At 42.0% G+C, this 27,087-nt stretch overlaps 2 protein-coding genes across 4 annotated transcripts; one reads left to right on the forward strand and one right to left on the reverse strand.

The window, feature by feature from the left end:
• Positions 1-2,084: 2,084 nt before the first annotated feature.
• SPRTN (SprT-like N-terminal domain) lies at positions 2,085-21,418 on the reverse strand. Of its 3 annotated transcripts, XR_004434074.1 has the most exons (6): positions 20,740-21,418; positions 19,461-19,560; positions 11,295-11,423; positions 7,670-7,937; positions 4,975-6,308; positions 2,085-2,139 (listed from the first exon to the last, which is right to left on the reverse strand). XR_004434074.1 is itself a non-coding variant. In XM_033198191.1 (5 exons), the coding sequence occupies exons 1-5, from the start codon at positions 20,958-20,960 to the stop codon at positions 5,560-5,562; spliced, it is 1,467 nt and encodes a 488-aa protein (XP_033054082.1). In that variant the 5' UTR covers positions 20,961-21,418; the 3' UTR covers positions 3,874-5,559. The 3 variants fall into 3 exon arrangements, 2 of the variants coding, with proteins under 2 accessions (XP_033054082.1, XP_033054083.1); XM_033198191.1 differs by lacking the exon at positions 2,085-2,139 and having other exon boundaries at positions 3,874-6,308; XM_033198192.1 differs by lacking the exons at positions 2,085-2,139; positions 11,295-11,423 and having other exon boundaries at positions 3,874-6,308.
• Positions 21,419-21,466: 48 nt separating this feature from the next.
• On the forward strand, positions 21,467-26,552 carry EXOC8 (exocyst complex component 8). Its single transcript, XM_033198190.1, has one exon. The coding sequence runs from the start codon at positions 21,609-21,611 to the stop codon at positions 23,784-23,786; it is 2,178 nt and encodes a 725-aa protein (XP_033054081.1). The 5' UTR covers positions 21,467-21,608; the 3' UTR covers positions 23,787-26,552.
• The last annotated feature ends 535 nt before the right edge of the window (positions 26,553-27,087 follow it).

The raw sequence follows: 27,087 nt of genomic DNA on the forward strand, positions 1-27,087 counted from the left end.
TTCACTTAACACCAAAAACTGCTTGTTTGCTCTTTCAGACCTCTCAGGTAGAGGCAAACACATAGTTTAGAGTACTATAAGAAACAGTGCAGAAGTACAGGTCTTGCCTTCTAGAAGATACCCTGTTAAGCATGATCTTGTTTTGCCGTATCTGGGTACCGGTTTCTTTCTTGCAGGAGACTACTATGTTACATGTTTAGAGTGAAAGATGAAATGCTTGAAAACAGGTTTAGGGAGACTAAAGTGTTCTGTAGATCAGTCTTTGTTTGAACAAGCACACATTCTTGGCCTGCTGTTGTCCCCTCAAAGAACTTGAGATCATAACCTGTTCTTTCCTATCTATGAATCAACTGGTAATTAGTATTCCAGATCTCGGCAAGTTTTTTTTTTTTTTTTAATAATTCATATATTTTATTATTTTTTATTTTTTTTTTTTATTATTATACTTTAAGTTCTAGGGTACATGTGCATAACGTGCAGGTTTAGTTTCGGCAAGTTTCTTTTATCCACTTGACTTGCCTCAAGTCTCCAGTTTTTTCCTAAAAGTTTGGCTTACCAAGAGCACCACCTAGTGTTCAGGAAACAAGATGGTAAATCTTGGTAAATTGAGCACCAGTACTGAAGAAAGCAAATGGCACCTTGCTTCTGTACTACAGTTCAGTCATTTAAGATTCTACTCTTCATTTCGAAAGATATGTAATGATGAAATATGTAATCATATAACTTCTAACATTATAATGGGATACTAGGAAAAATCCAGAGCTAATCTGCACATTGCATTCTTTTCTAATTTGAACTCCTTAGTCACTTTAATTTATAATTGTCATATGAAGAGTTTCACTTAATTTGGTGAATATGCTGATAGTCAACAACTACAACAAATTGCTAAAAAGTCCGCAGTAGCCTCAAGGACAAAAAAAAAAAAAAAAAAAATTGAGACAAAGAATAAAAGGAAACCATTGCTCATGATTAATGCAATACCAAGACAAAAAAATTAAAATACAACATAAAAAGAGCTAAGACACTGCACACACTCAGAAAGGGTCCTGGCTAGGCGCTAGTTTTGCAGGAAGGTGTGTGTATCAGTTCTTTCACTTTGACATTCTTATTTTAAAGTCCTGAAAGCTTTTTAAAAAAGTATAATCTCAGAGCTATCAGACAATGGGACAGTGTGAAGTTTTTGTCATGGTATTTTCCTTTCCACTGTAGAATTTCCAGTTAGGATATGCATATGCATATTCATAGTCTACAAAAGCAAAATAATTTTTTTTTTCTTTTTTTGAGACGGAGTCTCACTCTGTCACCAGGCTGGAGTGCAGTGGTGCGATCTTGGCTCACTGCAACCTCCGCCTCCTGGGTTCAAGCAATTCTCCTGCCTTAGCCTCCTGAGTAGCTAATTTTTGTATTTTTAGTAGAGATAGGGTTTCACCATGTGGGCCAGGATGGTCTCGATGTCTTGACCTCGTGATCCGCCCGCCTTGGCCTCCTAAAGTGCTAGGATTACAGACGTGAACCACTGCACCCGGCTTTTTTTTTTTTTTTTTTTTTTTTTTGAGACAGAGTCTCAGTCTGTCACCTAGGTTGGAGTGCAGTGGTGCAATCTCAGCTCACTGCAACGTCCGCCTCCCAGGTTCAAGTGATTCTCCTGCATCAGCCTCCTGAGTAGCTGGGATTACAGGTGCACACCACCACACCTGGCTAATTTTTGTACTTTTAGTAAAGACGGGGTTTCATCATATTGGCCATGCTGGTCTCGAACTCCTGATCTCAGGTGATCCACCCACCTCAGCCTCCCAAAGTACTGGTATTACAGGCGTGAGCCACCCTGCCCAGCACAATTTTCTTTTTTCTTTTTTTGAGAAGGAGTTCTGCTCTGTCGCCCAGGCTGGAGTGCAGTGGCGCGATCTCGGCTCACTGCAAGCTCCGCCTCCCAGGTTCACGCCATTCTCCTGGCTCAGCCTCCGGAGTAGCTGGGACTACAGGCGCCCGCCACCACGCCCGGCTAATTTTTTGTATTGTTTTAGTAGAGACGGGGTGTCACCGTGTTAGCGAGGATGGTCTCGATCTCCTGACCTCGTGTTCCACCCGTCTCGGCCTCCCAAAGTGTTGGGATTACAGGCTTGAGCCACCGCGCCCGGCCTCTTTCTCTTTTTCCTTTTTTTTTTTTTTTTGAGACACAGTTTCATTCACCCTTTTTGCCCAGGCTGGAGAGAAATGGCGTGATCTCAGCTCACCGCAACCTCCGCCTCCTAGGTTCAAGCGATTCTCCTCAGTCTCCCAAGTAGCTGGGATTACAGGTATCTGCCACCACACCCAGCTAATTTTTTGTATTTTTAATAGAGACGGGATTTCACCATGTTGGCCAGGATGGCCTCAATCTCTTGACCTGGTGATCCGCCTGCCTCAGCCTTCCATAGTGCTGGGATTACAGGCGTGAGCCACTGCGCCCGGCCACCCAGCGAAATTTTCTAAAGTAAAAACTATTTTGGCTAGGTAACATATGACACTGACTTTAAGAAACACTGTTTCGGCAGGGCACGGTGGCTCACACCTGTAATCCCAGCACTTTGGGAGGCCGAGGCGGGCAAATCACTTGAGGTTAGGAGTTCGAGACCAGTCTGACCAACAAGGTGAAACCCCGTCTCTACTAAAAATACAAAAATTAGCCACGTTTGGTGGTGCTTGCCTTTAATCCCAGCTACTTGTGAGGCTGAGGCAGGAGAGCTGCTTGAACCCGGGAGGCTGAGATTGCAGTGAGCCAAGATTGCGCCACTGCACTCCAGCCTGGGCAACAGAGCGAGGCGCCATCTCAATAAACAAAACAAAAACCCAAAACCCAACATTTTATAAAAACAGAATCTAGACCCCATGTCCCCACAGTAGGGGGATGGCATTGAAGGATTGAGCCAGAATTACCAGCTCTGCTTTGAAGCTGGGAAGTTAACTTTAACAGGAAAAATCGAAACAGAAAGAAAACTACGGCTCTATTATGAATGACAGATTTGGGGGAATATCAGAATTCTTAGGGTGCAAATTTTCTCAAGTGTTTAACAGATGTAGTAAGGCTTAATTTCAAATTGAGTTCCATTTTCTCAACTGATGTATTTCCATCATTCCCTAGAACCTGACACCAACTCCTGACTTTACTACCTGTTTCTCAAACAATTGTCTCTTCCTCTCCATCCCTGCCACTACCCTTCCCCCCTTATCTATGCTGTCCCCAGAAATATCCATCGGAAACACTTCTCAACATGTCCTCGACCGGCTTATAAGCCTTTCCAAGTCCCACCTGAATTAAGAGATGCTTATCAGCAAGTATCACACAAACCAGACGTAAAGTGAGGAATATAAGGTCCCTGGCCTCAAACTTGTACTACTTGGCTAGATCTGTCCTTTCTGCCATCTCTCCTTCGGCCATTTTGCCCCTCACATTTTACTCTATTCACTTGGAATAGCATACAGTTCCCTCGGAACGTGGCTTTGTGTTCCTTCTTCCCTTTGAAAGGTTCTTCCCCACCCTTCTTTAAGCGGGCTAACTCGACTCACTCTACACGATTCAACTTTGGATGTTGTCTCCTCCAAGAAACATCCCCCGAGTCCTGCGCTGAGCTAATTGTCTTTCCTACAGTTTACCCACAGCACCCAGCAAAAACCCTTGTCATAGCATTTGGCAAACTCTACAGAGATTAATGTGCATTTGTCTTACTCCCCAACTAGGCTGAAAAGCTTGAGGGCATGGACCGTCTTAGCTACTTCACAGCCCCAGAACCTTGTGTGGTTTTGGCTCAGGAAGCATTTAATTACACATAATTTGTTATATTCATTTAGAGAAAATGATCCTCTATGAAAATATAACTATATAAACAATACACATTTTAATAGCTATTTATAAATATTTATTAAAAATTTTTAACTTAATGCTTTAAGAAGTATCAAAACTTGTGAACATCCAACCAGTCTCAAATGAAAAGGGCTGATAAGTGTTATGAATGGTGAACAACTAAAACTCTCATACGTTGCTGGTAGGAGTGTAAACTGGCAGAATTTACTAAAGCGAAACAGAAATATACCCCGTGACTCAGCAATTCCACTCCTATATATATTCCCAACAGAAAAGAATGTTCTCAGCAGCATTATGCTTACCAGCCCCAAACTGGAAACAATTCAAATGTCCATTAACATTAGAATGGATGAAGAAATTCTGGTATATTCATACAAATGCAAGAGCAATGAAAATGAACTGCTACACATAGGAACAAAGATACTACTTTATAAAGTTCAAAAATAATCTGCGATGATGGGGTGAAAAGAGTGGGGACCTCTGGAGGTGGTGAGGGTCACGGGTATCAACTGGGAGCAGACACCTATAGGAACTAGCCGCCTGTGGCAATGGAAGTGTTCTCTAACTTGAGCTGGGTAGTAGTTACACAGGTGAACACTGTAGAAGTTTACCCAGCTGTGCACTTAAGATTTGTGCACCTGTATTACAATGAAGTGAAGGAAAATTGCAATAAAAGAAAACTTGTGAACAACTGTTAGGGCTATGCCAACAGCATGTACAGCCACAAGACAAAAAGTAAACTGATAAAGGTATCTTTGTCCTTTCCCTGTAACATGGAAAAGATTTTTTTTTTTTTAAAAAGATTACTTTAAATGCACAAATGGTATTCCTTTTATTATAATGGTTTAAACTTGGCTGAAAGTTCAAAATACTATTTCCAGATAACTTTCCACTGTTACATAAACTAGGCAACCTTGTTATGTTTATGTTATACGTATCAGTTAGTTATCAGCACAGAATTTTAACCACTCTGCTAAATTTTGAGAAAACAGCTAAACTCAATATAAAATCTGGCCTACAGAATTATAGTGGCTATTTGTTATTAAAAATATTCCAAAATAAATTTACTTATTTCCCTATGTTCCATATTCTTTAACTTAAAATCTGCTGCCACCGTTTAGTAAAAGTGGGACAAATAAAATTCTTTAAAATCTAGAAAACACAGTTCCTGTTAAGATTCTGCAAACAAAAAAATTAATAAATAATACAATTTGAGTACTCTAAAACAATATACTTTGTAGTCTAGATTGTGGTTTTGGTCAGTATGTCTGACACTATGAAGATTTACATCAGTTCAGGGAATGAGTTCTAATACTATTAATAAAGAAATAGTCAATATAACCAAATACCTGACAGGATTCCCCATATGAGCGTTTCTAGGAAAGTATACAAATGAAAAAGATTAACAGATTTTTAAAATCCTTAAGAGCAAGAAAGAACAAAAGTATCTAAAAATTATACATGACAGGCAGAACCTGGGTTACAGTATACCTCTTACCTATAAGGCAAGAGCGAATGTAGCACCCTGAGACATAAAACATTTTCAAATTACAATCTTATATGTGGATATATAAAATAGGACATTTTGTATTGGTTATATGAACTGGATTATAACCTACAAACCTCAGTATTAACCAGAACTTCCTGACTGACATAGCACATTAGTGAGGTAATACAGGTGGTATTTGAGATTTTGAAACCTTTTTCAAAGACTTTCTTCAGCTTTTGACTTTGATGCTGTCACCTTCAAGGCACCAGTCCAAGTGCTCATTAATCTGAGACTCCAAAACTTCATTCTGACAAACTGGGCAATTAACCATTTTGCTCTGGCTGGATGAACGGCTGGAATTCTGAGTTGTGGTTGTAGGATATGAACTATACTTTGGATCATTACCACTGCTTTCTATTTGTTCTTTCTTGATAAAAAAATTGTCAAAAACAGTCTTATCTTCTAGCCGAGGTCGTTTATTTGGGAATGTATCTTCAGACCCACTCACATCCCGGGATGGCATCACAGATGTTGATTCCATTACTTTTGAAGAATTTCTTAAGGATATCTTAGAAGATGAAACCCTTCTTTGAGAACTAGAAGATACTGAGTTTTTAGGGATGTTGCCAACTGTTTCACTTTTCCTTGGAGATCCATTCACACCTCTGAAAGCCTTTTGGTTGGCAACTGATACTCTAGGAAAGTAGTTGCTTAGAACATTTTGGTGACTGTTATTAACAGCAGGGGAGACCAGATGAGAAGTTTTACTTGAACCATTCTGTTCAAATTTCACCTTGATTTTAGAATTAGGTCTTACAGCATTTGCTGAATGGTTTTGATTTAAAAGATCTTGGGTTTTATTAATGGCATGTGAAGTGATCAATTTCCCAGGTGAAGGTAAATTGCTTGTTTCTCCTAGAACATACCCTTTCCCACTAAAAGGGATTACTAGCTGGGCCTCACCTCTGTTGGGTTTATCTGCAAAAACAGCAAAGAAGATTTTTATGTAAGTGCCTCAACTCAAAAGAAATACAGTAACAAACATTAAACTAATGTACAGTTTTCTCAAAATGAAGAAATAATACTCTATCTTACATCCATACAATTCTATTAATGAGAGAAGGACAATCTTCAGAATTCAGAGTTCTGATATTGAGAGAATATAAAGGATAAAAAAAAAATTCTCTCATATTTAAATAAAGAATCTTATGCCAAAGACCAATAACAAGGCAACATTTACCTTGAAAATTACTTAGTCCTTTATGTGTAATTCCAGGAGGGAAAATCTGCTGCCTCATTCTTATCTTTCCTTCTACTCATGAAAATGAAGATACGGTCTTTCCACATCAATTCATCTATAGCTCCTTCACTCAATAATTAAAGATTTGGGAAATATAGCCTATGTTCTTGGGTTCTACCACATCAAATCAACAACTTCCGAAGGGAAGAAGCATCTTCAGTAACTCTGAACTTCACAGGAAAAGGGTAAATCTTGAAGATGAAGTACTGGCAAATATATGTCATATCCTTTTCCCATTCTTTGAATGAACATACATACATCAATAGAAGTCACTTGGATAGAATCCAACTGATAGGAAGGGGTGTAGTTAGGACGTATATTCCGGGCATTGTTACTTGAATTATTGTTTTTATTTTGACAATCTTTTTGCCTTCTGTTTCCTAATAACTCAGTGAATCAAGATAGGGAAAGGAACTTTACCTCAAATATTATCAGAGATTGAGTTTTGTTTCTTTGAATAAAAAGAAACTGAAAAAAGTTAAAATAAAAATAAAAACTGAAATATCAGTGGAAACTATTCCTACTTTTACTTACTTCTGTACAAAGTCTATTTTCCTACCATCATTTCATGGATGATGGGATTTTTTCCTTAAGTCTACACTTGAAGACAGTCTACACCAGAAACAATCCTTAAGCTTATCTTAATACCAGTTCTCTGAAGGACAGTATTGTCTTTACATCGTAGCTATGGTCACATAAAAATCAGAAGGGGCTGGGCGCGGTGGCTCAAGCCTGTAATCCCAGCACTTTGGGAGGCCAAGACGGGTGGATCACGAGGTCAGGAGATCGAGACCATCCTGGCTAACACGGTGAAACCTCGTCTCTACTAAAAAAATACAAAAAAACTAGCCGGGCGAGGTGGTGGGCGCCTGTAGTCCCAGCTACTCGGGAGGCTGAGGCAGGAGAATGGTGTAAACCCGGGAGGCGGAGCTTACAGTGAGCTGAGATCCGGCCACTGCACTCCAGCCTGGGCGACAGAGCGAGACTCCATCTCAAAAAAAAAAAAAAAAAAAATCAGAAGGAATGCACATGAAGGTACCTTTATTCTCTGCGGCTGATACTGGTTGCTTTCCTAGTTTTGTCTTTCCTTTGCCTTTTTTTGAGTAATTCTCTGGTTCCTTGATTTTCATGTAAGTGCCTCCACAGGTTTTCTGGTGCTCAGCCCACCAATAGTCATGAGCAGAGGGTTCCCTGTTAGTAGCTCGTTTGACATAGCCGTAATAGGGCGGCCTGTGCTGGCACGGCCCATCGCAGCGCCACCAGTGTCGCCGATATTCATCCACCTCGTCGTGAAAAGCATGGTAGACCTGAGGGGAGAAGAGAATTTTTTGTATTCAATAAGCAAGTTAACAACTGCAAGAAAACGATGTACATAAGCAGTCCTTTTTTTGTTTTAAATTTTTGAAACTTTGTTTCCCAGAGCTTTCTGAAGAGTTCTATTTTGGGAAAGAAAGCAACTATATTTAGTTTCTGTTCAAAAGTCGATTTTAATGGGAAAGGGCAGCAGTTAATACTTCATAAACTGTAAAGATAGATGCATGTGGAATTAGACGACAAAAAATCTTTTAAAAACAAAACCACAGAAAATCTTCATGAACGCTAACAGTTTCAGAAATCAAATTTGTAAATGATCAAAAATTAGGATAAAGATTTTATATAATACCATACTAAAATAAGAATCATTCCCACTGCTAAATTGAAATTTTCCCTATACGTAACAATAGGAAAAGGGTTCTAAAGGACTAAACTACTCCCTATAAATGCCTGACCCTAACACCACAAGTATCTTACCCAGAGAAGCTTCTGCTAAGCTCACTCTCCACATTCTTGAAGTTCTTTGCTTATGTCTCTGTAATAAGCCTTATAGGGTACCATTTTATCTGTTTATAAATATTTCTCTTACCAGACTGAAAAGTTCTCCAGGATCTGAATGTTTTACTTTTTTGTGTCCCTAATGGCTAATATAGTGCTTTTTGCACCAGGAAGATGCTCAGTCAGAAAAGCAGCATTCATTGAGTCAAATAAAATTCTCTGAAGTGTGCTTTTCAGGCCTTAAGTAGGATGCGTTCTTTTTTCACCCTCTAGACAAAAATCCTACTTAGAATCCAAGCAGAAAACAGGTAAGGGAAAAGATCTGACTGAAAAGGGGGTCAGCCCTCCTAGCACGGTGGCACTGAGGACTACAGAGCACCATTTGAAATGACTCCTAAATGACTATGGGTACCTTATTCTTCTGCCTTCTCAGTGGAACTCTCTGTGTAAGAGTAAGAAGCATCTGTATATAAGATTGTGGTTTTTTACCAAAGACATTTAGCTTTCTAATAAATTCCCCTTGTGGGAAAGACTGCTAAGCTTTCTATAAGGCTATAGTTTTAAACTCACTATTGCTCCATCCTAAGCAAAAAATTTCTTCTACTCAAGCATGCAAAGAATGCACATTCTATTAAATGCAGAAGGGACTGAAGGACATAGGTTTTAAGGCAAAGCAGCATGGGAAACCCTGCACTCTACTATGTTCAGAACTCTTGACTTAATTCATTACCAAAAAAGACAGGGAAATGGATCTGTTTTGTTTGTCTTGTGACATGGACTCGCTCTGTCTGCCCAGGCTGGAGTGAGGTGGCATGATCTTGGCTCACTGCAACCTCCGCCTCCCAGGCTCAAGTGATCCTTCTATCTGTCTCCCGAGTAGCCGCGACTACAGGCATGAGCTACCACGCCTGGCTAATTTTTTTATTTTTTTGTGGAAACAAGTCTCACTATATTACCCAGGCTGATCTCAAACTCCTGGGCTCAAGTGATCCTCCCACTTCGGCCTCCCAAAGTGCTGGGATTACAGGCGTGAACCACCACACCCGGCCTGGATCTGTTTTGCTTCCAATTCCTGTAACTCCTAAAGCTTGGGAATGTGACTTTTAACAATGTAGTCACTGAAATAAAATTACTCTACAATGTAGATATCCTGCGGAGTTCCTTATAACAGGATGTAACCTGTAAAAGCAAGGAGTGTTCACTCCTTAAAACCTCTCCTAAATAAAAACACACAGATATCTAAGATAAAAGAACAGCTACTCTTCCAACTGAACAATGGGACGTATACAAGGGCTTTGCTTATAGTATAAGTTCTGGTTAAGAAACTAAATGTATTTTATACAAGCAACTCTATAATTCTCTTGCTAACCTGGATTTTATTTCTGATTTTTTAACAACTGCAAGACACTTTCCTAATGTTGAAGTACCTGTCTAATAATTAAATGAGGTCTTTAGAAAATTAAAACTGATAGCTAGAAAACAGTAATACATGGAGAGGCCAGGCATGGTACCTCATGTCTATAATCCCACCACTTTGGGAGGCTGAGATGGGAGAATCATTTGAACCCATGAGTTCAAGATCAGCCTGGGCAACATGGTGAGATCCTGTCTCTAAAAAAAAAAAATTTTTTTTAATTAGCTTGACATCGTGGCACACATCTGTAGCCCCAGCTACTCAGGAGGCTGAGGTGGGAGGATCACTTAAGCCCAGGAGGTTGAGTCTGCAGTGGGCTATGAATGCACCACTGCATCCAGCCTAGGCAACAGAGCAAGACCCTATCTTAAAAATAAATAAATAAATAAAACATGGCGGTTGAGCACTGTTCATTTTCTATCACACTGGATTTTGTTGCCTTTTAAAGGAAGGAAATACCCAAACATAAGAAAGAATTAATCTATCCTATTAATATTCAATTCAGTATTTGTCAAGTCCATGTAAGGACAGTACCTTATACATCTTATATAGATGTATTATAAAGATGGGCAAGACCTACCCTGTGTTCAAAAGTATGAAAGTAGCATAAAAAATTGTAATAGCTTAAATATCTGTTGAGGATTCAAAAGAGGAAGAAATGAGATGCCACTGGAACGATGAAAAGCATTTGGACACAAAACAGAGCAGGGGCACGCCTTAGGGAAGCTGCACATGGAGGTCAAAAGTGCAGTTAAAGAAAGAGGACACAGGCAGCAGAGTTGGAGGCAGTAAAAAAGGAACAAGGTTATTTAATAAAACGAATACAATTAAACTAATATTTAATTAGTGTCAGATTGGCTAAAATGTTTTGACGTACTTTCTCCTTTAATCCTTTCTCCTCACAAGGATCCAACAGGCAGGTATTGTTATTACTTTTATTTGCCATGGGTATAAAATGAGGCACAGCAAAGTCAGTAATTGGTGGAGCCAGGATTTGAATCCAAGCAGCCTGACGCCTCCAGCTTTTTGAACCTTAGGCTTTGCCATCTCCTGCAATGCCATACAGAGATATGAATCAAAGAATTCTGATGAGGGAATGACATCTGCAATGGTAGCAGGATATAGGATGGACTAAAGAAGACAATAAGGAAACAAAGTTAAGAGATCATTATGATTCCAGAAGAGAGGTACTGCAAGCCTGAGTTACCTATGTGTAAAATGTTGACCCCGAAGAGGTCAGAAGCCTCGGGGATATCACTGGCTCTGCTGCCATTCTACCATGTGGTTCCAGACAAGCCAATTCGCTTCTCTAGGCCTCTCGTTCGCTGTGGAAAATCCTCAAAGATATTTGTTTCTACCTAGTTCTCTACTTTCAATTAAATCTCAGGAGTTATTGAATAAACTACTAAATATCATAAATATATATGGCTTTCTGTACCGTTATATTGGCTCCAGTCAGGCTGTTGATGCGATGCATATGTTTACAAAATTCTGGACCATGCCCTTCTCGGTCTTTGTCATTATTAGTGACAAATAAATAGGCATGTATCATTTCATGCAGGAGGGTCTGGAACATAAAATAATCAAATTATTTTCAGTGTTTGTATGACACTTCAGAAAATATACATTTTCTTATTCTATCTGGAGTCTTTTCTGTATCACAGGCTTCCTTCAGAACTGATAAAACTCATTCCAGGCCGGGTGCAGTGGCTCACACCTGTAATCTCAACACTTTGGGAGGCAAAGGTGGGAGGATCGCTTGAACCCAGGGGTTCGAGACCAGCCTGGGCAACATGGCGGAACCCTGTCTCTACAAAAAAATACAAAAATTAGTCAGGTGTGGTGTTGGGTGCCTGTAGTCCCCGCTACACTCAGGAGGCTGAGGTGGGAGGATCCTCTGAGCCTGGGGAGGTTGAGGCTGCAGTGAGCTGTGACTGTGCCACTACACTCCAGCCAGGGTGACAGAATGAGACACTGTCTCACAAAAACAAAACAACAACAAAAAACCCACCTCATTCTATAAAAATTATATAAGCACACATTCACAAAACATCGCATATGATTTGAGCATCCCAACTCTGAAAATCCAAAATGCTCCAAAATCAGAAACTTTTGAGCACCAACATGACACTCAAAAGGAAATGCTCATTGGAGCATTGCAGATTTTCAGATTTGGGATGCTCCACCTGTAAGAATAACACAAATATTCCAAAATCCAAAATCAATATGAAATCCAAGACACTTCTAGTCCCAGGCATTTTGGAGAAGGGGTACTCAAATTTGTGTAATATCTGAAGCTCTGAAAATCACAGGTTAAGAACTCCCTGTTCTAGGGAGACCTTTTTAACTATAAATCAAAATCCAGAAAAATCAATGAATTCAACTACATAAAAACTTTAAAATTCTTTTTTTTTTGAACAGGGTCTTACTCTGTCACCCAGGCTGGAGTGCAGTGGCTCAATCTCTGCTCATTGCAACCTCTGCCTCCCGGGTCCAAGTGATTCTCGTGCCTCAGCCCCCTGAGTAGCTGGCACTACAGGCGCCCGCCACCATGCCTGGCTAATTTTTGTATTTTAGCAGAGACGGGGTTTGGCCATGTTGGCCAAGCTGGTCTTACACTCCTGACCTCAAGCAATCTGCCCGCCTCAGCCTCCCAAAGTGCTGGGATTACAGGCGGCAGCCACTGCACCCAGACAAAACTTTAAAATTCTATAGGAAAAAAACACCAAGTAAAAAGATAAACTCAGAAAAATATATGTATAATTCTTACCACAGGCTATTCCTAATATACAAGGAACTCCTAATGTCAACAGGAAAATGACAACCCAATTTCAAAATGGGCAAAGACCATGGAGCTCACAGAAGTAGCACAAATGACCCAGACACAAACAAAAAAATGCCCAGCTTCCGGCTCACGAGGTCAGGAGACTGAAACGTCCTGCTCAACATGGTGAAACCCTGTCTCTACTATAATACAAAAAAAAAAAAAACCAGCCAGGCGTAGCTGCACCAGCCTGTAGTCTGAGCTACTCAGGAGGCTGAGGCAGGGGAATTGCTTGAACCTGGGAGGCGTAGGTTGCAGTGAGCCGAGATCGCACCACTGCACTCCAGCCTGGGTGACAGAGTGAGACTCCATCTCCAAAAAAAAAGAAAAGAAAAGTAAAGAAAAAATGCCCAACTTTATTTATAAAAAGAGAAATGCGAATTAATACTACACTAGGATGGTCAGACGTGGTGGCTCATGCCTATAATCCCAGCACTTTAGGAGGCTGAAGTGGGAGGATTGCTTGAGGCCAAGAGTTCAAAACCAGCCTGGTCAACATAGTGAGACCTTGTCTCTACAAAAAAATTAAAACAATTAGCTGTGCACCTGTAGTTCTAGCTACTCAGGAGGCTGAGACGGGGGCATTGCTTGAGGCCAGGAATTCAAGGTTGCAGTGACCTATGATTACCTCCAGCCTAGACAACCCAGCAAGACCCTGTCTCAAAAAACAAAAAAAAAACCCACAAAAACCCAACACTACACTAGGATGTTATTTATTGCTTATCAAGATTGGTAAAACTCCTAAAGTTTGACACCATTAGTAAAGCCAAGGGAAAATAAACATTCCTATATATTGCTGGTGGGAGTGCAATTCCCCGATGGAAAATTTGGTAGCATCTAACAAAATTACAAATGCATTTGTTTTCTCAGACAGCAATACCTAGACCAGCATGCACGGTCATATGTACAAGGTGTATTCACCGTGACACTACTTATAATAGCAAAAGATTAGAAATAACTCCAGTGTTTTGTACATCCATATAATGGAATTCTATGCAGCCATAAAAAAGAATGAGAAGGATCTATGTGAAATGGTTTGGAGAAAGCTATAGAGTGTATTAATGAAAAAGACAGGGGGCCGGGCACGGTGGCTCACGCCTGTAATCCCAGCACTTTGGGAGGCCGAGGCAGGTGGATCACCTGAGGTCAGGAGTTCAAGACCAGCCTGGTCAACATGGTAAAACCCCATCTCTACTAAATACACAAAAATTATCCAGGCATGGTGACAGGCGCCTGTAATCCCAGCTACTCGGGAGGCTGAGGCAGAGGCAGGAGAATCGCCTGAACCTGGGAGGCAGAGGTTTTGGTGAGCCGAGATCACGACACTGCATTCCAGTCTGGGCAGTAAGAGTGAAACTTCGTCTCAAAAAAGGAAAAAAGAAGAAGACAAAGTACAGAAGATCGTACGATTTTGTGTAAGAAAAATTTCGTGTGGTGGTGAGGAGGAATAAAAATGGATAGAAATATTTGCAAAACAGAAAAATGAAAGAGTAAAAAGAAACTAACACTTCCTACAGCAAGTAAGGAGTTCAAGATAGAGGAGGACATTGAACAAGACATCTCTGTATATAGCTTTCTACAGATTTTGGGTTTTGATTCAGAAATCATGAAAACTTTAAAACAAACACTAAAACCTACTGCTCATTCCACACCAAAGATGCACAAGTTTCTGTGCAAAATTAACAAAAGCATTTAAGGTTGCTGGGGTTTTTGCTCTAAAAAATACAAATAATTTTTTTAAGCAAAAATCATAAAGATCTTCAAAGACATACCTTTTTCATGATCCTCCATAATTTTTTTAAAAAAGAATTTCCATCAGAAGAACTAGATTGTCATTAATGAATTTTAGTCTTACAAAATTATGCTGAACAGAAAAATGAGAGAATCAAACATTTTAACTTGGTCATTCATATATCCCCGTAAAAATTATCAACTGTTAATCTCTTAAAAGGAACTTTACTTATTTATCTCATGATTTCTCAGAGACGGGGTCTCACTTTTTCACACAGACTGGAGTGCAGTGGCTTGGTTATATTTCACTGCAGCCCCAAATTCCTGGCATCAAGTGATCCTTCTGTCTCAGCCTCCTGAGTAGCTGGGATTACAGGCGCACGCCACCACATCCGGCTAATTTTTTTCAAGATGGTGACAAGGTCTCACCATCTTGCCCAGACAGGTTTCCAACTCCTGGGCTCAAGCAATCCATCTGTCTTGGCCTGGAATCACACGCATGAGCCACTGTACCCAGCCAGAACTTTATTTTTCAAGTAAATGCCACTCAACGAAGGAGACTTAAATTCAAGAAAGGTACTGCAAAAGTTTCTCAACATTCTAAATTAGAGTGATGATAAAGAACTATTCTCATAAAGGAGAAACAAATTTAGGTCCCTGATTTGGGGTTCAATTTTTTTTTTTTTTTTTTTTTTTTGAGACGGAGTCTCGCTCTGTCGCCGGGGGCTGGAGTGCAGTGGCCGGATCTCAGCTCACTGCAAGCTCCGCCTCCCGGGTTCACGCCATTCTCCTGCCTCAGCCTCCCGAGTAGCTGGGACTACAGACGCCCGCCACCTCGCCCGGCTAGTTTTTTTGTATTTTTTAGTAGAGACGGGGTTTCACAGTGTTCGCCAGGATGGTCTCGATCTCCTGACCTCGTGATCCGCCCGTCTCGGCCTCCCAAAGTGCTGGGATTACAGGCTTGAGCCACCGCGCCCGGCCTGGGGTTCAATTTAATTAAACATTAAAAACATCTTGAAAACGGTACTGAACTTTTTTTTGTATCTATCATTTTCCACATTTAGTTTTAATTCAAGGATCTATACAACACAGTCCCAAAATACCTCTGTTTTCCACGACTGTTCTATTCGGTCAAAATGAACCACCTCTAGTCCTAAATATGCCTCCAGTTGTCTGAACTCACTTTTGTTCACATTAGTCCCACTCTTTCTGCCAAGAGTAGCCTCCTGTCCTATCTGTGCTTGTCAAAAGTACAATTCGTCCTCTAATGCTCACCTCTCCACGTTTTAATCAGCAGGAGTGACAAGCTGAATGGTAAAGGGGACAGAACAAGAGCCTTGGAGTCAGGGATACTGGAACCTAAACCCACGATCATATGCATGAGACCTGGGACAGGTTCCAAGTGGCTCCTCATCTCTAAAATGGGATATCCTCATTTTGCATGGCTGTGGTAAACGCTACATTTAGTCCAAAGTCTGACACACAATAGGTGCTCAATAGTGAGCAGTAGGAGTGGTGATGGTAGTAATGAAATGTACAGTTATAAAGCTTTCCTTGACCTCCTCAACCAGATAAAGTCTGTTCCTTTTCTGAACTCCCTTCACTATGATTTAGTTAACTACAGTTGTGCCTCACTTGACAGGGGTATGTTCTGAAAAACCCATTGTTAGGACATTTTGTCATTGTGCAAACATCTTAAGAGTGCACTTAAACAAACCTAGATGGTATAGCCTATAAACACCTAGGCTATAGAGTATAGCCTGCTGCTCCTAGGAAACAAACCTGTACAGGATGTTACTGTACTGAATGCTGTAGGCAAGTGCAACACAATGGTAAGTATTTGTGCAACTAAATATAAAGAAGATAAACGGTACAATAAAAATATGGTCTTGGCCGGGCGCCGTGGCTCATGCCTGTAATCCCAGCACTTTGGGAGGCCGAGGCGGTCGGATCACGAGGTCAGAAGATCGAGACCATCCTGGCTAACACGGTGAAACCCCGTCTCTACTAAAAAAAAATACAAAAAATTAGCCGAGTGTGGTAGCAGGTGCCTGTAGTCCCAGCTATTCGGGAAGCTGAGGCAGGAGAATGGCGTGAACCCGGGAGGCGAAGCTTGCAGTGAGCGGAGATGCACCACTGCAGTCCAGCCTGGGCAACAGAGGGAGATGCCGTCTCTAAAAAACACAATATAGTCTTGGCTGGGCACGGTGGCTCACACCTGTAATCTCAGCACTTTGGGAGGCTGAAGCAGGAGGATCACCTGGGGTCAGGAATTCGAGACCAGCCTGGCCAACATGGTGAAACCCCACCTCTACTAAAAATACAAAAAGTAGCCGGGTGTGGTGACGCACACCTGTAATCCCAGCTACTTGGGAGGCTGAGGTAGGAGGATCTCTTGAACCAGGGAGGCGGAGGCTGCAGGGAGCCAAGATCATGTCACTGCACTCCAGCCTGGGCAACAAGACCAAAACTCCATCTCAAAAAACAAAAAATAAAAATAAATAAATAAATAAAAATATGGTCTTATAATCTTATGGGACCACTGTTATACATGGGGTCCATCATTGACTAAAATGTCATTTTGTAACTTTCTGCCAACAGGAAACGCTCACTTGATACCATTATACATTCCCCATTCTCTTCTCACCCACTACTTAAAACCATTTTTTTCATGTGTTTATGTAATCATTTACCTAATACATATTCATTAAGCAACTCTTCCAGTTAGGGCTCCTTGTAAAGCTGATTTGGTTAATTATGCTGTTCAACTTTTTAAAATGTGTATTACTTTTTTCTGCTTATTCATTGGGTTACTAAGAAGGTTGTGTTAACATTCTGCAAGTATGAGGCTGGGCATCGTGGGTCACACCTGAATCCCACCACTTTGGGAGGCTGAGGCAGGAGGATTGCTTGGGCCTGGGAGGTTGAGGCTGTAGTAAGACAAGGTCTTGCTCTGTCACCTAGACTGTACTGCCGTGGTGTGATCTCAGCTCACTGTAACCTCTGCCTCCCGGGTTCAAGCAACTCTTGTGCATCAGCCTCCTGAGTAGCTGGGACTACAGGTGTGTGTCACCACACCCAGCTAATTTTTGTATGTTTAGTAGAGACGGGGTTTCACCATGTTGGTCAGGCTGGTCTCAAACTCCTGGCCTCAAGTGATCCACCTGTCTCAACTTCCCAAAGTGCTGGGATCACAGGCGTGAGCCACTGCGCCCAGCCTGATTGTAGATTCTTTTTGCTTCTGCTAATTTATGCCTCATAAAATTTAAAGCTACGTTATTACTTTTAGGGACATTATGTATTGCTGTTTAATAGATTGTTTTATTATTATAAAATATCCCACTTTTCCTCTAGTAAAACTTCTTCCCTTGAAGTCTTCAGTCTGATACTAATACTGGTTGAACATCCCTAATTTGACAATCCAAAATCTGAAATGCTCCAAAATCCAAAACTTTTTGAGCACTTACAAGATGCTTAAAGGCTATGTTCTAAGGAAATGCACACTAAAGCCATTTCAGATTTGGGACTTTTGGATTAGGAAAGCTCAACCAGTAAGTACAGTGCAAATATTCCAAATTAAAAAAAAAAAAAAATCTGAAATCTGAAACACTTCTGGTCCCAAACACTTCGGATAATGAGTACTCAACCTTATAGCCACAACAGTTTTCTGCTGTTAAGTGTTCAGATGATGACTTTTCCTCATCCTTTTAAACTTAAAATAAGTGTGTCTTTACTGTAAGCATGCCATTCCATCTATTTAATGGAGTGTTTAGTCCACTGACATTTAATTATTGATACTTTGTTCACACCTACCTTTCTCTTTGTATCATCTGAGCTTTGTCCTTTTTCATTCATCAAGTATTTCTACTATACCATTTTACATTTAGTAGCTATTTGTTAAACAAATTGTGGTTAAAAAAAAAAATTAACAAAATTCCCCATCATACCCATTTTTATGTGTACAGTTCAGTGTTGAGTATATTCACATTGTCATGTAATCCATTGCCTTTTATTATCCTTAAAAACAGCATCTCTCATCTCCAAGCATGTTTTAACATGTTTCCCACCCCATGCCGAGAAACTACCACCCTGCTCTTTTGTACAGACTTTTTGTTTTTTTGGGTGTTTTTTAAGACGGAATTTCGCTCTTATTGCCCAGGCTGGAGTGCAATCGCACAGTCTCAGCTCACTGCAACCTCCACCTCCTGGGTTCAAGAGATCCTCCTGCCTCAGCTCCCACTGCTCCATTCTGTTAGCTGAAGTACCAGCTCTAAATGTGAAGCGTGCCCTCACACTGGTTTCTGCTGCCAGCTCGGCTAGGTGTCCTGAGCGTACAGCAGTGTGGCAGCCCAACTGAGGAGAATCAAAATTTGTGTTTCTCAACAGGAAGATGTGGATCCTGTTTTCTCTGCTTCTAAACACATAACTTAAGCCAGTTACTTAACCTCTCTGAACCTTAATTTCTTTACTCATAAATATGAAAATAGCAACACATGAACATAAACAGAGCTCTTGTAAAATCAAAACAGATAATATACCTAGAAGCCTTTTTTTTTTTTTTTTAAGATGGAGTCTGGCTCTGTAGCCCAGGCTGGAGTGCAGTGGTGCAATCTCGGCTCACTGCAAGCTCCGCCTCCCGGGTTCACACCATTCACTTGCCTCAGCCTCCCGAGTAGCTGGGACTATAGACGCCCGCCATCATGCTAGGCTAATTTTTTTTTCTTTTTTTTTTAGTAGAGACGGGGTTTCACCGTGTTGGTCAGGATGTTCTCGATCTTCTGACCTTGTGATCCGCCCGCATTGGCCTCCCAAAGTGCTGGGATTACAGGCGTGAGCCACCGCACCCGGCCTCTAGAAGCCTTTTTTTTCCCACTATGAAGCACTATAAAAAACATAAGGTGTTCATTATTATTTGACCCATAATTCAAGTTTGCACTGAGGGCAAAGTGACTTTTTTAAAGACACATACAGGTGAATTCACAGCAGTCTAAATCGATGACAAGCATTTGTAAATTACTGAGCTAGGAAGCAAGTTTACATGAAAAATACCTCTACAAGATCCTTTCTTGGTCTCAACTTTAAAAGGGGTTCGCTGAGACGGATGGAACACATTCCACCCTTCCCTTCATAGCTGCATATCCCAGCACACCTAGAAAACAATCACCATAAAAATGTGTTACATTGACCAAATATGCCCAAGTCCTTACACATTCTTGGGCAGTGCACACTAAGAGAACTCAGTTGGCAGATGGCTTTCTTGAGAGTATACCCCCTTAGTTAGCAGATACCTGCATTTCACCCAATTAATTAGTTACAGCCCCAGGGGCGCCTCCCACGACGGCTCCCCCGCCAGGCGAGGAAGGAAAGCAGCGCACTCTCACCATCCTGCTTGAGAAGGTGGAAGCCTGCAGGCACCTGATAGAGACGCCAGGACAGTACCTGGTGTACAACAGGGACCTAGTGGAATACGATGCGGACCGCATGGCCCAACTGCAGCTTCCCTTGCCCTAGCTAGGCTGCAACAGCTCAAAGGCAATCCTATTCTGCTACTCCCAGTCTCCTTACGACAAATCACAGTTTGGTGTTATTAACAAGCAGGTATCTCCAATAGCGTATCTCCAAAATTATAACAGACGCCTGTATAAAGGAGATTGGTACTTTAAACACAATTTAATATGATATCTTAATTTGACTGTAGGTTGTTCTCTGTCAACTCAAAAACAAGCATGCTGGTGGTATACAACTGTATCTTAAACTTCACCCTGTTCACGTGCAGGAGTAGATTATTATTTCAAATAAGGATTTCTCAAATTTAGCATGTAGAAAAAGAATAGTTTTAAAAGCATCACTGAAGATCCCCACTGCAACACACGAGCTCACTAAAATGGGTTCCTAACGGGAAGAGAGGAGGGGAACACACATCCTTTGGAGATTACTCTGCGTCCTCAGCACTTTCTTAGGGGCAGATTTGGTTGCTTTTCCCTTCTGGGTCCTACAGCACTATCACAAGGCAAATCAGGAACTTGTAATTTTCAAGTTTAGTGAGATTCAAACACAAATCTCTTTTCTCGTTATGGCCCTGAGTCCAACCGTGGCGGTGGGGTCTACACAGCTTTCTTATTGTTCGAGTGGGAGAAAAGGTAAGGAAGAGAGAAATACGCCAAGGCAGGAACTGCCAGGTCCAAAACCAGACACCCCCCACCCCCCCACCCCACTCATTTAACGCCCCCCTGGGACCGTCGGACCAGAGAAAGGAGAGAAGACCAGGGCCGGGGGCTGCAGGAGAACTGCCAGTCCCGCCTCTTTCCCCAGCGGGCTCAGAACTCACAGGGTCATTCGCACGCTCCACTTCACCTCGACGGCCTCCAGCTGGCCCCAGAAGAACTGGTCGTTAAACTGAACAAACAGGGCCTGCAAGTCCGGTGTGGGGTCCACCAACTCCCACGACGCGTCCACTAGCGACAGGGACTCCTGGGCCTGATCGCGCTCCGCCTCCTGCAAGTTCCACTCCTCCTGAAGCCGCAGTGCCAACATCAGGTCATCATCCATCGTTGCCAGGATCACGGGCAGGATCCGCCGGCGTCAGGCTGGCTCCGAGTTAGGCTGCGACCCCAAGCCGCCTAGCGGAGGACCAGGACTAGCTCCTAGGAGATACCGGCTCTCGAGACGGCCAGTCAATCCCGCGAGAGTTCGCGGAAACTCGCTTGAGAACCAGAACGTGAACGAGAACGGCGCTTACCGCAAACGCCGAAGCCAAGATTCTAGGGCGTTGAAAAAAGCAGTCAGCATGACACCTCCTAGTGGGCGCAGAACCTGGGCTCACAGGGCTCCGGCCCTACGAAGCTTTCAGGAAGCTAGTTCCAGCCTTCACTCTTTGCCGGTTATTTGAAACCTCAACGTCACGCTCGGTTCATGCGCAGTACCCAAATTTCTCTCGGCCTCTCCCCTCACTTCCGCACTAGCTCCTCCGGCGCATGCGCTTTAAAAACTGATGGCATTCCTGCGCAGGCGCAATGTCTGCGCTCGGCCCCCTTGCGCAGGCGCAGTGTCTGTCGCTCAGACCCGGCGCAGGCGCACTCGTCTCGTTCCAATTCCTGCTCCCTCAGCTCAGGAGCTCGACGAGTCTTGGGTGGGTGTAGACAGCCGCGGCGGCTGCGGCGCTGATAGTGACAGTGAGTGCGTGAGACCCTGACGGAAATGGCGATGGCGATGTCGGACAGTGGGGCGAGCCGCCTGCGTCGGCAGCTGGAGTCAGGGGGTTTTGAGGCGCGGCTGTACGTGAAGCAGCTCTCTCAGCAGTCGGATGGGGACCGGGACCTCCAGGAGCACCGGCAGCGCATCCAGGCGCTGGCGGAGGAGACGGCGCAGAACCTGAAGCGCAACGTCTACCAGAACTACCGGCAGTTCATAGAGACGGCCCGCGAGATCTCCTACCTGGAGAGCGAGATGTACCAGCTCAGCCACTTGCTGACGGAGCAGAAGAGCAGCCTGGAGAGCATCCCGCTTACGTTGCTGCCTGCCGCAGCTGCCGCCGGAGCCGCTGCCGCCTCGGGAGGGGAGGAGGGAGTCGGTGGGGCGGGGGGCCGAGACCACCTCCGAGGCCAGGCCGGTTTTTTCTCCACCCCCGGGGGCGCCTCCCGCGACGCCTCCGGTCCAGGCGAGGAAGGAAAGCAGCGCACTCTCACTACCCTGCTTGAGAAGGTGGAAGGCTGCAGGCATTTGCTGGAGACGCCGGGACAGTACCTGGTGTACAACGGGGACCTAGTGGAATACGATGCCGACCATATGGCCCAACTGCAGCGGGTGCACGGCTTTCTCATGAACGATTGTTTGTTGGTGGCTACCTGGCTGCCGCAGCGGCGGGGGATGTATCGCTACAACGCTCTCTATTCCCTAGATGGTTTGGCCGTAGTCAATGTCAAGGACAACCCGCCCATGAAGGACATGTTCAAGCTGCTTATGTTCCCCGAGAGCCGTATTTTCCAGGCCGAAAATGCTAAAATCAAACGAGAGTGGCTGGAAGTGCTGGAGGAGACCAAGAGAGCCCTCAGTGAGAAAAGGCGAAGGGAGCAGGAAGAGGCAGCGGCCCCTCGAGGGCCACCCCAAGTGACTTCCAAGGCCAGTAACCCATTTGAGGATGACGAAGAAGAAGAACCAGCTGTTCCTGAGGTAGAGGAAGAGAACGTGGACCTCTCCATGGAATGGATCCAGGAGTTGCCTGAAGACCTGGATGTCTGCATTGCGCAGAGGGACTTTGAAGGGGCTGTTGACCTGCTGGATAAATTGAACCATTACCTGGAAGATAAGCCTAGCCCACCTCCTGTAAAAGAACTAAGGGCCAAAGTGGAGGAGCGAGTTCGACAGCTCACTGAGGTGCTGGTTTTCGAACTCTCCCCAGATCGTTCCCTGAGAGGTGGTCCCAAGGCTACTCGCAGAGCAGTTTCGCAACTGATCCGGCTAGGCCAGTGCACGAAGGCCTGTGAGCTATTTTTGAGAAACAGGGCAGCCGCTGTTCATACAGCAATTCGTCAGCTTCGCATTGAAGGCGCCACTTTACTCTATATTCATAAGCTGTGCCATGTCTTCTTTACCAGTCTTCTTGAGACTGCAAGAGAATTTGAGATCGATTTTGCAGGCACTGACAGCGGCTGCTACTCCGCCTTTGTGGTCTGGGCAAGATCAGCCATGGGCATGTTCGTGGATGCTTTCAGCAAGCAGGTGTTTGATAGTAAGGAGAGCCTCTCGACAGCAGCTGAGTGTGTAAAAGTGGCTAAGGAGCATTGCCAGCAACTGGGTGATATCGGACTGGACCTCACCTTCATCATCCATGCCCTTCTGGTGAAAGACATCCAAGGGGCCTTGCACAGTTACAAAGAAATCATCATCGAAGCCACTAAACATCGCAACTCTGAAGAGATGTGGAGAAGGATGAACTTGATGACGCCAGAAGCCCTGGGTAAGCTCAAAGAAGAGATGAAAAGTTGTGGCGTAAGTAACTTTGAGCAGTACACAGGGGATGACTGCTGGGTGAACCTAAGTTACACAGTGGTTGCTTTCACCAAACAGACCATGGGCTTCTTGGAAGAGGCTCTGAAGCTGTATTTCCCAGAGCTGCACATGGTACTTTTGGAGAGCCTGGTGGAAATCATTTTGGTTGCTGTTCAGCATGTGGATTATAGTCTTCGATGTGAGCAGGATCCAGAGAAGAAAGCTTTTATCAGACAGAATGCATCCTTTTTATATGAAACAGTCCTCCCTGTGGTGGAGAAAAGGTTTGAAGAAGGTGTGGGGAAACCTGCCAAGCAACTCCAAGATCTGAGGAATGCATCTAGACTTATTCGTGTGAATCCTGAAAGTACAACATCAGTGGTCTAATGCTTGGGTCTGTTTATATGTATGTATATATATAGAGAGAGAGCTTATATATTATTTATATTTATATTAAGTTGTATTAGCATACTCTTTATAGTTTCAAACACAACTTGAAAATTAAAAGTGCCCTCTTAGAATACAAAAATCAAAAAGAGGAAAAGAAGTTAAATTAAGCCCAAATAACAAAAATACTGGAATTATTAAAACATACAGTATGCTAGCTATCCTTTTAAATTATGCTGATTCTCTTTTGCAGTTATGGTCACACTATACACTATAGCATTTCAGTTTTATCCTTTGATAAACCCCCTTTTTTTTTTTTTTTTTTTTGAGACAGGGTCTCACCCTGTTGCCCAGGCTGGAGTACAGTGGCAGGGTCACAACTAACTGCAGCCTTGACCTCCCAGGCTCAGGCAATCCTCCCACCTCAGCCTCCCATGTAGCTGGAACCACAGGCTGGCACCACCATACCCAACTAATTTTTGTATTTTTTGTAGAGATGAGGTTTTACCATGTTGCCCAGGCTAGTCTTTTCTTATTTTTTTTCCCCCACAGTATATATTATACAGCAGAGTAATAATATCTATAAATACATAGCGTTTATGTTGTGAAAATTTTCCCAGTTCACTAAAAGGTTTCCTAAAGGGTACAGTGCAGTATAAAACACCCTGCCTCATATATTTCTCCTCAAAACGTTGGACTATTTGGGAAAAAGAAAAGCATTGGGAAAATTGGTTTTAGGGTAAGTTTTAGTCAAAAGAATTCTTTCTTGAAACTAGCTGGTGTGTGGATTCAGATACTCTGATCCTTACAGAATCCAAGAGGAAGCTTTCATAAAAACAATTCAGCAACTATTTCTAATATTATTTGAATGGCTAATTTTCAGTTGCTAATTAGCAGCTTTGTAATACTTGATTCAGGAGCGTTTACTTGGAAATCCTAAGGACTATAATAAAATTTTTCAACATATTTCTAAATTGCGTGAGTTTCCAACTGTAGCTTTTGCCTTTGTCACATTTTAAAAAATAATAATAGGCAGGACACATTGGGGACTCTGGCAGCAGTTGCCAGGTTTTAGCTGCCACTGCTTCAGTTTATGATATAGCTGTCCCATCCTCCCCCATTCAGGGTAGGATATATAGTGGCCTAGACGTCATGCAAATGGAAAAAAAGTTTTAACTGAAATATTTATTTAGATTTCAGGGTCTAGATGGATGGGAAATTAGAAAAACATATGCACATCTCAGTGTTCTCACTATGACTACTCTGAGCAGAGATTTGGTTTTGTTTCTTTTTGGACCAAACTGAAAACAGGTGAGACAATGTGCCCAAAACAAAGGGAAGAAGAGAACCTTCTGTGACTCCTAAAATGTTCCATGCTGCATTTTTCTTGTTTCATTTTTTTAAACATGAATATGATGCTTCAAATTGTTTAGTAAAACAAAATAAGAAATGTGAGCTTCCCAAGGTTTCTAAACTCTCGCTTCTCTTGTATATTCTATAACATTCCTTCTACTTTGAGAGAAACTGTGCTTGCTGTGATCCATTTTGTCTCTAGCTTCTGGTTGTGATTCTTGTCCATAAGCACCAAATTTGGTGCCCATGATTTCAAAAGGTCATTTCTTTTATCTAAATGAAAATGGTGGTGCTAAGACTGAAAATTATGTGAAACCTAAAATAGTTGCCAAAGTGGCTCAGGGTTGTAAAATTCATTGACTTAATTATTCATGTGCCAGATCAACCCCTTTATTTTCTCTTTAGCTATGCATATTTAAAATATTGGAAAGTATCAGATTTACAGATTTTCTTTGACCAATTTTTTTCACATAACTTTAGGATTTTCAAAAGTTATAACCATAACTGGATATCTTAGCTGAGCAAAGGCGGTTATAATTTGTCTTTTTAAGATCACTGGAAATTGTTAAAATTTTGTAGTAATTATGATTATTCTGTGCCATTTAACAGTTTCTAATACTATACTGTGTGAAATATGTATAAATTATGCTGAATCTGTGAAATGATACTTCTGAAATCAAAATTCCTCATAAGGCATGAAGCTGTAAAAACTTAAATGTGTATAGTTAGATATTTAAATGGTTGCTTCTTCATAGAATTGTCTGCTTTTTAAAACTGGAAGTACAGGATTTTCTTCAGGTAGAATCTGTGTGTTCCAATTACAGTTGTAGCTGAAGGAAGTATGCTTTTGGTAAGTCAATTAGTATGGTAAGTTGACAAAAGACCCCCAGTGTTGTACCCAGACAGAACAATTATGTTGCATTCCTCAAAGTGGAGTGGGCTTTCTTCTCTAATTATTTTGTTTTATTAAACTCAAAGACAAGTGCTAAAAATTGAATGCAATGAGGGATTGTTCAGAAATATAACGTATACTAAAATATACCACTTAAGCATTGATTGACTTTTCTTGTTTGCTTCAAGAATATAAAACTTGTCACTTGAGTTTAGAATCATGGGCTTGACTGAATTAATTACTCTTGGGAAAAAAGACACCTTGTGGCATTAAGTCTCGTTTTGATTAAAGCCTCATTTCACATAATTGCTAAAAACTCACTTTTGTTTAATATACTACCTATAGTTTAATTATCAGCGCTTGCATTTTGTAACTTGATATCTTACCTAGGATTGGGAATTTGGGACATGACATGTACTATAAAAGTCAGTCTATGTACATATTGCTTATTGATGTGCTGTGATATGAGGGAATCTGAAATGTTTCATAAAAATAAAGCTTAAACATTGTCTTACACTGGATAAAAGTGATATTACAATATCATATCTATTGCTCTTCTTTAGTATTCAGTATTTTTATATTCTTGTTACTGAAATATTCTTTGAAGACCTTAGTTTTTTGTTTTATTTATGTGGGGAGGATAGTTAGGAAGCAGTTTGCTAAATTAAGTAAGTGTTCTGCTTACCATCAGAATTGTGAATAAATCAGATCTCAATTTTTTAAGATTTCCTTGAATGGAAAATTTCAGAGGTACAAAATGTGAATTTATTCTAAAAAAGTAGATTTTATACCATCTGCACATTTCTAAATAAAGTGTAGGCCACAAGACCTGGGAACTAAATGACAAGGCTCGGCATTTTTTTTTTTTTTTTTTTTTTTTTTTTGAGACAGAGTCTTCCCATGTCGCCCAAGCTGGAGTGCAGTGGTGCGATCTCTGCTCACTATCTCTGCCTCCAGGTTTCAAGCCATTCTCCTATCTCAGCCTCCTGAGTAGCTGAGATTACAGGTGCCCGCCACCGTTCCCGGCTAATTTTTGTATTTTTAGTAGAGATGGGG

This window comes from Trachypithecus francoisi, unplaced genomic scaffold (genome assembly GCF_009764315.1).
Source record: "Trachypithecus francoisi isolate TF-2019V2 unplaced genomic scaffold, Tfra_2.0 Lachesis_group5, whole genome shotgun sequence".
In the NCBI taxonomy this organism is placed as follows: domain Eukaryota; kingdom Metazoa; phylum Chordata; class Mammalia; order Primates; family Cercopithecidae; genus Trachypithecus; species Trachypithecus francoisi.

Excerpts from the sequence above, each read along its gene's own strand:
- SPRTN (XM_033198191.1), bottom strand. The coding sequence starts at position 20,960 with ATGGATGATGACCTGATGTTGGCACTGCGGCTTCAGGAGGAGTGGAAC. Across the intron at positions 11,424-19,460 it reads CAAGAAAGGATCTTGTAGAG|ACCCTCCTGCATGAAATGAT; the intron begins GTATTTTTCATG and ends TTTATGTTCCAG. Across the intron at positions 7,938-11,294 it reads TGACTGGAGCCAATATAACG|GTCTACCATGCTTTTCACGA; the intron begins GTACAGAAAGCC and ends TTCTCCCCTCAG.
- EXOC8 (XM_033198190.1), top strand. The coding sequence starts at position 21,609 with ATGGCGATGGCGATGTCGGACAGTGGGGCGAGCCGCCTGCGTCGGCAG.